Here is a 13,055-nt window from a genome sequence, read left to right as displayed (position 1 = left end):
AGAGGCTTGTCTAGACACCAAAGGTCCAGCGTCCCCGCCCACCGACCCGCCCGCCCGCCGCTGTCTGGCTCTGCAGCGCCGCGCACCCGCCGAGGGGAGGGGAGGGGCGGAGCCGCCTCCAGCCAATCGCGCGCCGCCCGCTGGTGACGTCGCGGCCGGCGGCTGAAGGTGGTCGCAGGTGCGTCCCATTGAGAAAAAAAGAGCGAGAAAGAGGCGAGTCGGGTTGGGGAGGACGCAGCACAACCGGGGTAGCAAAGCGAGGGTGCCGGTTCCGCGTCTCCGGGTCCCAGATCCGAAAGGCAGCCCCAGAGGGAAGGGGAGAAAGTGCCCCTCCCCTGAAAGTCGCTTGCCTCGATTTCTTCTGTTTCAGAAGACTTAACACGTGGGACAAGCTCGCCAACCCATGAATACATTTTGCGCCTTCTGTGCAAACCCCCCCCCCCCATTTCTTTTTCCTGTGTCGCCGCTTGGGGCCGAGACCTGTTGGTCGCAGTGGGGCTGCTCAGGCCTGGAGACCGGCAGACGTCCCTAGTCTGAGCTCGTCCCGAGGGCGAAGAAAGGGTTGGCGTCTTGTCCTGGCTTCTGGTCTTGTCCTCGTTAAGAAGCCTTCCAGACTGAGGCTCCATGATCATTCTGGCCGGCGTGGAGTCCCGCCCCCGATCTCCTCGGCTTGCCTAAAAACGCCTGGGATGCTTGCAAGCAGCCTAGACAGGAAGGAGAGGCCTTCCCTGCCTGGCAAGAGGCGCCAGCCTGCCTCCAGCCGCGGTGGCTGCATTCCACTCCAGGACCTGGGCAGGTTTGGACAGCCCTCTTGCTGGGTCCTTCTTTGCCGGCCTCTTCCTGCTCTGCTGTGGTCAGAACTCTCTTTAGTAGCTGTTTGTGCTTTGGTTATGGAGATAATCTGGGCCTTACCACTAGCCACTCTTCCATACCCACCCACGATGCCGTTGCTCTGCTTTTCCTTCCAATCCTTTGCATCTCTGGCTAGTTCTTAAGAGATGCCTTCAAAAGGTGCGCTCTGGGCAGGTTCCTAGGCTGTGCTCCAGATGCTTCAGGGTGACATCCCCGGTTTTTTAAAAGCAGGCCACCAAAAGAGCAACCCACCGACAAGCCTGCCAGTCCAAAGTGCACCTGAAAGGGAAATGCAGGATGCCCAAGAGAGGAAGTAGGGGGTTAGGGCAGGGCAGCATCCCCACCTGAAATGCATGGGACTTGCCCCCCCCTTCCCAGAGGCAGCTCCTGGCCTTCACTGCCCCACCCCTCTGCTTATTTATAGGTCGCAAGCCTTCCTGGCTTGTGATGCAGAGTCGTTTATCATGTCAACATCTCTGTTCCCGGCCCAATGCGGTGGTGGCTGCCAAGACAGAAAGTCCTTGCTGGGACACTGTCAGCCTGAAGAACTTGATGAATCAGAAGCTCATAAAAGCCACCAATGAGTTATTAGGGGCCCTGGATGGATTCCTTGGCATGTTCCTGGGGGTGTGTCGAATGTTTTGTAACCCGCAATCCGACTAGAACAGAGTCGTTTTGTTCCTCCCCTGCCAGCAAGCAGGACCCCGCCTCGGTGCTGCTGGATCTGCCCCAAGCGTCTCGCTAGAGCAGCCCTTCTCTCTTGCCCAGCTGCTTCTCTCCAGTTGGGAGACTCACGGCACAGAGCTGAGCCCTCCACATTACTCTTGGAGCCTGTATGCCCTCCTGGGTGCCTGGAGCAGTTCAAGGTTATACAGGGCTTGCCTGATGGGGCACAGAGGCAGGGGCCTCGCTTGTCTAACAGCCAGCCTTCCTAGCTCCTGTTCTTAGAAGGCTTTGGCTTTGACCGGTGCTGGGGGCTTCTCATTCGGGGGGCCCCTTCCTCTCCCCCTCCTCGTTCACAGGTGCTCCTCCCAGTTCCTGACTCAGTGATTGCCACAGACGGAACTTTCCACGCTGAGGTCTCCTTTGCCTGCCTCTTATTGATTGTACGCTTCTGGGGGCAGAGCCTCAGGGTCAGCCCTTCTGTTTGCTGCATGGTGGCGTGGTGGCTAGGCCAGGCTGCCGGGCACGTGAGCAAAAGGAGGAGGTTGTGAGGAGGCTGCAAACGTGCCCGCTCCTGTTTTCGTAACCAAGCAGAGAAGAGTCAACCAAGCCCAGCAGTGGGTCTGTAGCCTTGGCCCAGTGAGCCGTCTGGCCCCCTCCTTGCCTCCCCAGCCTTCTTCCTGCAGTGCTGCTTTGGGGCTCAGCACCGCTCAGAGCAGCTGGTGTGTGGGCCCGTGCTGACTTCCTTGCTCAAACGGGAACCTTGCTCATAGAGACGGCTTGTTGGTGCTCTTGGTTGTTCTCAGAATTGGCCGCTGCCTCCCAGCAGCCCACTAGAGGGCGCCAGGGAACACTTGGTCCTTGGACAATTTTTCACTCTACCAAAGCATCCCAGAGGATTCTTCTGTTGATTTCTGCCCAATTTTTTGCAAGAGGGCTCTCATTTCACTCCCTCCCTCCCACCCCCATGTTGTCCAGGTGGGTGCAGAGTTGAGGAGGGTTTCCCCCAGGCACCCCAACAGGATGCACAAGAAGGCAATTATTATTTTTATTTATTTATTTATTTTACATATTATATCCTGCTCTTCCTCCAAGGAGCCCAGAGCGGTGTACTACATACGTAGGTTTCTCCTCACAACAACCCTATGAAGTAGGTTAGGCTGAGAGAGAAGTGACTGGCCCAGAGTCACCCAGCAAGTGTCATGGCTGAATGGGGATTTGAACTCGGGTTTCCCCCGTCCTAGTCCAGCACTCTAACCACTACACCACGCTGGTTCCACTTGCCCCAGATCCCACCCAGCCTCTAGCCAGGACTTCCACTGGCCTGCTCTGAAGCTCCCTGAGGATCTCTGCAGCACAGAGGTGGTGCTGGGTTGCCGGTCATCCATCGTCAGCACAGAGTTCCTATCCTGGCTCTGCTGCAGGCAATGGCCGGCAACCCAACACCATGCTGGCTAGAGGCTGATTGGGACCTGAGGCTAGTGCCTGCTGAAGGGGTGAGGGGTTCCAGCGGAGATGGCGGCTTCTAAGAGGCCAGAGAAGCGGCAGCTGCTTCTGATCTGAATTTCCTGTGCTCCCTTTCATTCCCCCTGGTGGGCCACTCCTCTGAGCTCACTCCCTTAGCATCCTGATTCTCCCTCCTCCTCGACGCACCTATAAAAAGAACACAGTTGCTCTTGAAAGCAAAATGAGATCCAGCACAGCTGTTTCTGCTGAGCTTTGCTGAGCATCTCCACGGAAGACCCCAACGTTCTGGGTCTCCGCCCTTGCTTGCTTCCTTCTGCCTCACTTATGCCGGACCTCGGGGCACTTTGCACTTTAAAAGCAACGCATAAGGAGGCTTCTAGTGAAATGTCTGCTCACGCTCTTAAAAGCTCTGGCCTGGCTGTCAAAAGCTGTTCCCGCCCCCGCCCCCCACCGCCTTAATGGGAGCCCACATGATGCTTCTTCAATCTTCATCGCAGTGGAGGAGCCAAGCGGAAGGCTCTTCAGGGGCTCTCGATGCCCTCTCTGAGGAGCTGCGGGCAACCAGTGGCTCCTTTTATGCCTAAGGGCGATGGAGAGTTAACTCCCAAAGGAAGGGCTCTCGCCCCCCACCCCAGAGGAAAAGGAAACCAGAGATCTCTGAAGAGTTAAGTCATGCTTTTACTTTTTGACTCTTGAACAGGAAGGATAAGGGGGCGTGTGGCACCTGATCCATCCCCCCCCCCCCCGCCACAATCCCAGGCTAAGGAGGAGAGGAGAATGTGGCCAGGATGGAGAGTGGGGCTGGACAAGAGCGGCTGTGACCTGGGCTTCACAGAAGCCATCAACAAGAGGATGCAGGTTCCCAGCCGGCTGAAAGTGGCTGATGAAGAGTCCAGTTCCTCGGGAGGCCCCCAGAGGAACCTGCTGGATGAGCTCCCTCCCTCCTTCCAGATGCATGTCCCAGACAGGCTCTTGCTGGCAGGTAACAGGAGGCAGCTGCTCCAGGTCAGGGTGGGTGCGAAGTGCTTCCTGGTGGCCCTCTGGGCCTGGGCCTGGATTTGGTGAGGCATGAAGGCAAACCCACCTGGGGGGCTGGGAGCAGAGGCGTCGCCACGATGGGGCCAATTACAGCCCTGTAATTCTGTGGGGTGCACGGTGAGCCTGGGGCTGGCTGATGCGGGCAGGGCCTGGAGGCTGTGCACCTTGCCCTGAGCACATACTGTACGGTATGAGGGGTGGGGAGGTGTTGCCTACTGCTGAAGACACACAAGCCACCTAATGGCGCCGCGGGGAAATTACTTGCCTAGGGAGCAAGAGGTTGCTGGTTCGAATCCCCGCTGGTATGTTTCCCAGGCTATGGGGAACACCTATATTGGGCAGCAGTGATCTAGGAAGATGCTGAAAGGCATCATCATCTCACACTGCGCAGGAGGCAGCAATGGTTGTTGGGAATTCTCTCTGGTAAGAGAATCCCTTCCTCATTATAGTAGAGTGCACAGAGGCACAACACAGCAGATTCAGTTAGGCATGCGTGTATGCTGAGAGTAAAGTAACTTGGAGCCAGTTCATAGTTTCAAATCAATATATATATAGTATTTATTAGAGAACTCCATTCTAGACAGGAAAGTGAGGAGTTAGGATCTCTAATCTAGCTAGCTAGCTGGATGCAGATAGATTCTGCATCTTCTCTGCACACATGGTGCAGGGAGAGGAGCTTGCTTGCATGGTGCAAGGTGGAAGGAACAGGAAGAGAAGGGAGGGAGGAAGTTAGTCCCTAAGAGTAGCAATCTACATTCCAAAGGGATAGTGTCAGAGCAGTAGAGAAGGGATGACCAATGTCTTGACCCTCTAGCCCTCTGACTCACTAGTCTGTCCTCCACCGTCTTTGAGACAAGAGACAGCGTATAGTCCTTCACTTCCAACAATGGTCAACCCCTCCTGTGTTCTGCCAAGAAAACCACAGGGCTCTGTGGGTGCCAGGAGTCGACTGGACAGCACAAGCCACTCCCTGCTGCTCTGGCCATTGGCAAGGAGGCTGAGTGCAGTTCCCTGGCAGCCACTTGCAGGAGGAGGGATGTTGCAAAAAAAGGTGGTTGCTGGCCATGGGCTGAGAGGCCAGGACCCTGCAGCTCGGCCACCAGGGCCGGAACTGTGCAATTCTGTTGGCTGATGCTGTCCTTGCAACCCATCCAGATGACAGATTTCCCCTTTGAAGGGCAAAGGTGGCTGGGGCTCCTGGAATCTCAGACTCGACTCCACAGCCCTGCCTTTTTGGCTCAAGGAGGAATTATCTGCCCCCCCTCCCAGATTAGCCAACAGCGTCTCCGAGTGTACTTGTGAGGGGAAGGGGGACAGTGGCAAGACCAGAACTGAGTTATTGTTGTTGTTATTTACATGTTATATCCCGCTCTTCCTCCAAGGAGCCCAGAGCGGTGTACTACATACTTGAGTTTATCTTTCACAACAACCCTGTGAAGTAGGTTAGGCTGAGAGAGGAGTGACTGGCCCAGAGTCACCCAGCTAGTCTCATGGCTGAATGGGGATTTGAACTCGGGTCTCTCCGGTCCTCGTCCAGCACTCTAACCACTATACCACGCTGGCTCTCTGGTTCTGGATAAAGCCCCCACCCCAGGTGCCTGCAGGGTTCACTGGGGTTGCATATCTTTGAAGAAGGTTCTTTGGGCGATCCCTCGTCAGTTCTGTTTCCACAAGAAGAGCTCTTCCGCTGTGGGGCAGACGGGGACTCCCATCCTCCTCTCTTTTCCTCTCCCTAGAAATGGCAGATGTTGCGTTCAGGCCCTTCTTGCGGCAGCAAGGCCCAGCAGGGACTCTGAACCCTCTTCTGGAACCTGCCGTGAGAGATGGAGAGCATCCCTTCCTGAGCTTCGCCTCCAGAGCTGGATCCCAGAAACGCCGACGCACGGTACTCTGTCCAGGAGGGGCCGCCTTGCAGCCCGGCTGACGATAAAACAGGACGTGGGAGGGAGGCGTTATCTTCTGCTGGGCGCTCTTACGTTCACAAATAATGCTCAGAGCAGTTTGCAGCAAACGAAGTGACAAAATAGCAGCATGGTGAGCTGCTTAGATAAGCATCTCGCCATGCTGCTATTTCCATGCTTCTCAAAGATGGTTAGATAAGCATGGATACACATTACAATTAAAAGGCATTTTTAAAAGCCGGGTTTCCACTAAAAGAGTCTCTTCCCCACCACCACCCACCTTGCATTTGTACTTATTTGGCATGGTTGTGTGTATCCCACTGGGAGAGGTCGGGGCAGCCTTGCTGTGGGGACAATTGCCGTGCCCCATTTACTCTGTTTGGTGGGGGGGGGCAGTGCTGGAGAAGGGATGTGCACACAGCCTTCAAGGCTCCAAGCCGCATCCCGGCGGCTCATTCACGGCGGAGGATGCTGAGCTGGCACCGTTCGCCTTCTGGCTTCCCAGTTTGTCGTTTCCAAAGTGTTCTTTGCAGCCATCAGCTTTGTGGGTTGGAAAGCTGCCTGGCTGCAAAAAGGACGGCTGCGTTGCTTGTGCTTTTGGCAGCTGAGGCTTGCTCAAAGCCCGCTCAAGGTCAGGATCGTCGCCAGCCTCGCCTCCTCCGTAGCAGTCGGGGAATGTGGCTAACCTCCAACCGGCAAGACAGTGCTCCGTGCAGCCCAAGGCAAGGGGTTGGTGGGAAGAAGCCGGTCGGGCCAAGGTGGATGAGCCCAGGGGTGGTGGGAGGGAGGGAAGGAGGGAGGGGGTGCTGACCGTGTGACTGAGCCTCTTTCTCCCATCCCACCCTCGTTCAGGCGAGCCGTGCTCCCTGCAGGCTGGCCGTTCATCAGGGCTTCGTCTGCGCAGCTCCACCTGATGAATGGCCAGCCTGCAGGCAGAGCAGCTCTCCTTGATGGAGGCAAGGTGGGATGGGGGAGACAAGCACAGCTGGGCCTGCTGGGAACCAGAGGCAGCCGTGTTTCCTTTGGCACCCCCTCCCCGGCTCATTAGAATGAGCTGCTGCCTAGGATGGCATCCCCTCACCTGAGGACAGGCAGGCATGCCCGTTCGGCTGGGAGGACTTTCTCCTCCCTGAATATAATGGCACGACAAACAAAAACGGGAACCACTGGCTTGCTGCATCTTGTCCCCACACAGACCTGGCACAGCCAGTGCAGCTGGGGTCCGGCAAGGCTGGGTCCCCTGGGCCCCCCAGAGTCCTGCCCGCTGAAGGTGGAGCTGATCCCAGTGACCTGACCTGTGGTGCTTTGCAGTACCTGGGAGCAGTGTGCCCTGCAGGAGGGATTCCCAGATGTTGTTGACTACAACTCCCAGAATCCCCAGCTGCCTGCAGTGGCCTTTGCCTGGGGATTCTGGGAGTTGTAGTCAACGGTATCTGGGCATCTCTGTTCCAGGGAGCACTGCCTGGGGCCTGGAAGGCTGCTGCTTGGGTCTGAAATCCCCGCCTGTGGCTTTTGCAATGGGGTCCTTGGAGTCCTTACAGGGGAAGGGGCTGCGGGGCTCTTGGAGGGCTCTCTGCTGCTGGGGATTCAGGCTCTCTTCCCTTCCCTCCCTTTGCTGCTTGACCCCCAGCAGGCCCATCAGGGCAGAGCCCGGAAGGAGAGAAGCTCAATGGAGGAGCCTCTGCTGTCCCCAGGTGGTGTAAGAAGGTAAGAAGCGGCAGCACTGCGGTGTGGGGAGGCGGTGGGGTGGGGTGGGGGGCTGCCCACAAAGCTGCAACTGTTCTTCCGAGTGCCCTTGCTCACGAGGAAGCAGCGCCGGGATCGGGGATGGGGAGAGAGGGGCTCTGGACCCCTTGGGTCTCAGCCTTCTCCCCGCTGGCTCCCTTGCCTGGCCCGGGCTTCTCCCCCTCCGTGCCATGCAGCCTTGCCTCTCTAGCTCTGCCCCTCGTCTCTGGGGGCTGGCCAAGGGTGGGGGCATTGGCCCTGGTACAGCCGGGGATCGTTGAGCGCTGCTGGGCTAGCTGGTCTGGTGCGGAGCAGCCACCAATGGAGGGAGACCAGGTCCTGCTCGCTTTGCAGCCTCTTGCCTGGAGGACAGGATCCGGCCCTTAAACCCTGCAGTGCTCCCTGGCAGGAAACGTGTCTTATGGTCCGGATGTGCCTCATGTTGACTTAGGGCTGCTCCCACATTGGCCCTCCTGCAGATGTTGGCCAACCATTCCCATGACCCCTGGCTGTCGGCCACTGTGGCTGGGGATTATGGGAGTTGTCGTCCACAAACAGCTGGGGGGCAGAGTGTTCTCTCTAAGAGGGACTCCCAGCTATTGCTGACGACAACTCCCATAACCCCCAGCCAAAGGCCACTGCAGGCAGCTGGGGATGCTGGGAGTTGTAGTCAACAACATCTGGGAATCCCTGTTAGAGGGAACAGTGTGGGGCAGGGGGCCGAAGTTGAGCAGGCCTGTGTTGACGGAAGTGCCTTCTGGATGTGCGGCTTCTGTGCTGAAGCATCTCAGGAGTTTCACTGGCGACCGGTGTGAGGAGGTTTGCTGAGACAGACTTCTGCAGGGGGCTCTCTTTCAAAAGCCCGCTCCCTGTGGGATTCTGCTTTGGGAGGCCCCGAGAACATGCTGGGCGTCCGGCAGCCCTTTGGTCCCGAGGCGCGTGTGGGAGGCTGCCAGGCCTTGTGGTGCTTCCAGGTGCCAGAGGGAGTGACCGGCCGCTGCCTGCCTGCCTCTGTGTGTGTCTGTGTGTGTGTGTGTGTGTGTGTGTGTGCCCTGCAGGCTGGAGCCAGGCCCTCCCCCTGCCGCCCTGTTTCCTCCATTCCCTGTGGAAGGCAGGATCTACTCCTTGCAGAACGTCCTTCAGGCGCTCCACTTCCTGGGCCTCCAGCTCTTCCAGCTGTTTGGGAAGCCTGCCCATGCCCGGCTCAGGTGATGATGCTCTCTCCAGCGGCTGCACGCTGCCAGCATGTGCCTTTGAACCTTGAGTGGAGGCAGGAGTTGAGGGCTGTTGCTGGATGCATGAGTTTTCAAGTTTTCAAGTTTTCAAGCTGCAAGCTTCCGAGGGGCTGGCCTCCTCCTCTGTGGCCTCTGCCTGGCCTGTGGGTCCACCCTCCACGCTCTCCCCTCTCCCTTCGCTTCTGCACCCCCCAGGGCATCTCCGGGACTGGTTTGGGGTGCAAGGCGACCGAGAGGGGGTGGGGTCCCCGTGAGCAGTCTTGTGCGCCCCTATGGTTGGAAGCCCAGAGCCTGCCCATGGGGCAGCTGAACTCTGCAGGCTGGCTGGCTTGCTTGCTTGCTTGCTTGGAACCCCTTCTGTGGGGAAGGGCAGCTGGGGCTCAGGGGAGCCTGCGGAAACACGGCCTCCTTTGAGGAACAGAATGTTTTCAGCATCCCGGTTTGGCTTGTGTGGAACCTTTGGGCAACTGCAGGGCTTCTGGGAGCCTGCTGGATGGTAACCGTCCCCGCAAAAGGACTCTGGAAACAGCTCCCCTTCCTGGTGCTGTGGGAGGCATTGCCCCTTCTCACCTGCACCCCACATGCCTCTTTAAATGGTGGTCGGGAGGAGAGGGGAGGACGCCCTGCAGGAATTACAGAGCACTCCATGGCTTTTAGCGCTGGGCTTTCTATGCCTGGGGGGCTCCTCCTCTTCCTCCTCCCCTCCATATGCCAGCATTGCTTCTCTTTCTCCCTCTGCACACATGTAGCCTTTTTTCTCCTCTTCCTCCTCCTTCTCCCCTTTAGTTCTCAGGAGGCTAGCCTGACCTTGGAGGAGGGTCCCCTGGAGGAGTTTGGCTCAGCAGATATTCTGGCAATGAAGAAACAGGTAGGGGAGAGCATCTCCAAGCCCGGAGTTCGATGGGGGGCCTCTTTTCTTGCTCTCCCGGGAGCAAAAGGGGAGTCCAAGGAGGTTGTCTCCTGTGGGGCAGGGGCGTAGCTAGGGGAGAAGGAGCCTGCTGAGGGGTGGAGCTGTGGGGCCCCAGGTTCTTTGAGCACATCTGCTCCGTAATAGCTACCCCCCTGGGGCAGGGGCTTCTCCTCCTCCTCCTGCCTCCTCCTTTCCCTGCTCTGCCCCTTGGCCTGAGGCTGACTTTGACCCCCTTTTCTTTCCTCTCTCTCTCTTGCAAATGCAGCTGGCCAGGATCTCCGGGCGGCTCCGGAGCCTAGAGGAGCAGTGCGTGGGCTGGCGTCAGAAGGAGCTGCTGGCCTACTCTGTGCTGGTCTCTGTCTGTCTCCTCAACGTGTGGCTTTGGCTCAGGAGATGAGGAAGCCCCCTGCCCCCCCCCAACTGGAAGGAGGATGGGGGCCCCTAGCCAGCACCTCCTTTGTGCTTCGTAGCTTTCACAGGCCTCCTGCCTAGATGCCCTGGGGGGGTCAGGGGTAGTGGCCATGCCGGAGGAGGTGGGAAGGGGGTGGCCTGAAGCTTCCCACAGCGGCTTGAGGGGAAGGCCGCTGAGTTTGGCGGGAGCCGGACTGGCAGCGGCCAGCAGGGCTAGGGATCCTCTGGGGGGGGGCCACAGGCCCCGGGGTGGCTGCTGCGGCTTCCTCTCCAGACAGGGCTCTTCTTTCTTCCCTTTGCATGTGTGCGTCTCCTCATATTTCTGAGGAATGCAACACACACCACTCTAGGGAAGAGCCTCGGGCCTCTTGGACTGGCAACTCCAGCTAGGTTGAGGGTTTTGTACTGGGACAACTGGACTCTGCACTGCCCTGGGAGGGAGAGAGAGAGATGGCTTCCCTTTCCCCAGTGCTAGCGGGTGTCACCAGGGGTGGTGACTGCAGTATTGAGAGGGAGAAGTTCCGGTCTCTGACCCCTGGGCTCAAAGCAAACTATCATGTGTCAGGAGCAGAAATGGACCCGAGGTTTCTGGGTAGGGTGTCGCCCTAGTGATTTGCGAGGTGGCTCATGGGCTGCCGTGTCTTGTCAGCTTCTGCGAGGAGGGTGGGGTGGGGGGTCAGACTGAGCCTAGCAGCCCCTTGAAGTACCCCCCAGGGCCCGGCCCTGCCCTGGGGTGGAGAGCCTGTGACTCTGGGCTGTGTGTGGGTCTTTAATAAAACTTGAATGTCCTGAAACCTGAGTGGATGTCTGGTACGTGGTCTGGCCTGTTTCTCCCAAGAGCCTCTGAGCAGCAGCAGCAGGCCAAGGTGGGGTGACCCATGCCCAGCCAGATGGGAAGCCCACAGGCAGGACAGGAAGGCAGAAGTCCAAATGCCTTTTAAAAACAGTGGAGCCCAGATAGCGCGCACACCCCCACCCTCCAGTTCCCCTTTAAAAGCAGCCGTCAACGCCACATCTGGGGGCGGTGAAATCGATCAGTTCCTTTCCTCTGTCTTGATGCTTCCACTCGCTGACTTTCTTGGGTGGCCCTGTGTTCCTCTGTGGTGGGAGAGGAAGGAAATCTTTCTTCCTTTCCACACCGGGCATCAGAGGCGCACCTAGGTAATTTTGGAGCCTGTACCTAAAGGCCTTTGTGGGGGGGGGCTCCCCACCCCACTGCAAGTTTAGCATCATACCCCTACACACACACACACCGTGACACATGCAGTATTTTTAACATGTGGGTTCTTGAGGGCACAAAGAGCAACTGAACTCACAAGAACATAAGAATATAAAACAGGGTATTTTTTGCAAATATGCCTTAGTAGGAACATTTCAACATGCCACTTAACATATTCCCATCCCACATATTTCCTTTCCACACTCCCCCCCCCCCCGTCTCTAAAGCACAGGTCACTCTCAGCTGCCCAGCACTGGTCACAGTCACACTTGGCCACCAGGCACACCATACCACCTGGCCAGACTAAAGAGGACCCCCAGGGGATGTGGAGGCTCTGGACTTTGGCCTCGAAGACCAGGGGTAAGAGCACCTCTGCCGGGCATCCTTGTAGCAACCTGTCTCTGGTCCTGCCACCCTTCGTGGCCGCCTTCCTCTCTCAAGCTTACAGGGAGAAGCAGATCTGCCCGCCAGGCCTCTCCAGGGACAGGGTGGGTGGAGGGAGGGGAGCCTCCATTCCTGCAGGTGCTGAGGCAGTGGCATCCTGTCCCTTTCTCTGATGCAAGGCTACCCACTCCTGAAAGGAGCAAAGAAGCTGGTCTGAGTGCTGCTGTTGGAGCCCAGGGTGTGCATTTCCCAGCATGGTGGAGGTGCATGCAAGAAGCCTGCTTGTAGGGGCTGGAGGCCTCCATGGGTCACGAAGAATCCCTCCAGCTGTTCCTGGTACTGGGCAGAAAAAGGCCCCTGCTCAGGACCGCAGGGGTGTTGTGTCTTTCCTCCTGGCACCCTCCTATGGTTGCACTGGAAACAATCCAGCCCAAACGGGGCCCTTGGGAGCCCCGAGGATGGCAATGGGCACACTTACGCATGAGCTGGAATCTTAAAAGCACAGAAGAGCGAGGAGAGAGGAGGGCCTTCAGAAGAGCCGAAGGTGAGCGCAGCTTAGCAGCTGCTTATCTGCTTGACTTGCACTCAAATGACACAGGCTGTGTCCTCCGACAGACTGGCAAATCTGTGCCTCAGTCTCCCCTTCGTAATCCTCCCTCCCAAAGGTTTAATTAGCCGGTGTTTGCAAATAGCTGGCAGACTGGCAAGCAGGGCCAGCAGTTGTGAACGCCTCCCCCCCCCCCCCAACACCACACACACACACCAACCAGTGCTGCCTCTACCTGGCCTCCCCCACCTTCCTTCCCCAGGGGAGGATTGTTTGCATTTGTTTGTGTTTTGCAACAAAGATGCTCCAGGGAGCCAGAGGCCACCACCTCAGCAGGGGCGGAAACAGCTCCTCCGCTGGTCTCATCGGCCAGCTGTCTCTCTGCTCTCTAGCTTGCTTGGCCTGCCTTTGTGGGGAGAGGCTGCATTTCTTCCCCCCAGCCAGCCCCTTCCCTCAGGAGAGCAGCAGGCATCTTCCGGGCACTTCTTGAGATGGCCAGGCCATGAGCCAGCTGGGGGTGGGGCTGCCTCTGGCACTTGGCGGGGTGGGGGGTCTGGGAATCTGCCTGCCACCTGAGTGGCTTTTCCTCTTTCCTCTGAGCATGTGCCAACTGCCTCTCTTTGTCCAAAGGCTGTGCCACATGGGCACACATTGGGGGTGGATGGGAAGAGGGGGCAGTTGCCACGTACACAACCAATTGAAC

The 13,055-nt window shown here is 58.0% G+C and overlaps 1 protein-coding gene across 5 annotated transcripts; it reads left to right on the top strand.

Annotated features, from left to right (window-relative positions):
• The first annotated feature begins 226 nt into the window (after positions 1 to 226).
• FATE1 (fetal and adult testis expressed 1) lies at positions 227 to 11,018 on the top strand. 5 transcript variants are annotated; one of them, XM_053274168.1, is made up of 7 exons: positions 227 to 796; positions 3,683 to 3,964; positions 5,757 to 5,905; positions 7,555 to 7,628; positions 8,705 to 8,854; positions 9,668 to 9,749; positions 10,057 to 11,017. In XM_053274168.1, exons 2-7 carry the CDS (start codon positions 3,760 to 3,762, stop codon positions 10,186 to 10,188), a joined length of 792 nt encoding a protein of 263 aa, XP_053130143.1. In that variant the 5' UTR covers positions 227 to 796; positions 3,683 to 3,759; the 3' UTR covers positions 10,189 to 11,017. The 5 variants fall into 5 exon arrangements, with proteins under 5 accessions (XP_053130143.1, XP_053130142.1, XP_053130144.1 ...); XM_053274167.1 differs by having other exon boundaries at positions 7,552 to 7,628; XM_053274169.1 differs by lacking the exons at positions 227 to 796; positions 3,683 to 3,964 and adding an exon at positions 3,264 to 3,646 and having other exon boundaries at positions 7,552 to 7,628; positions 10,057 to 11,018.
• Positions 11,019 to 13,055: the final 2,037 nt, after the last annotated feature.

The sequence above is a fragment of the Hemicordylus capensis genome, chromosome 11 (genome assembly GCF_027244095.1).
Source record: "Hemicordylus capensis ecotype Gifberg chromosome 11, rHemCap1.1.pri, whole genome shotgun sequence".
Taxonomy (NCBI): Eukaryota; Metazoa; Chordata; class Lepidosauria; order Squamata; family Cordylidae; genus Hemicordylus; species Hemicordylus capensis.
This window is presented reverse-complemented; position numbering and strand designations above follow the sequence as displayed.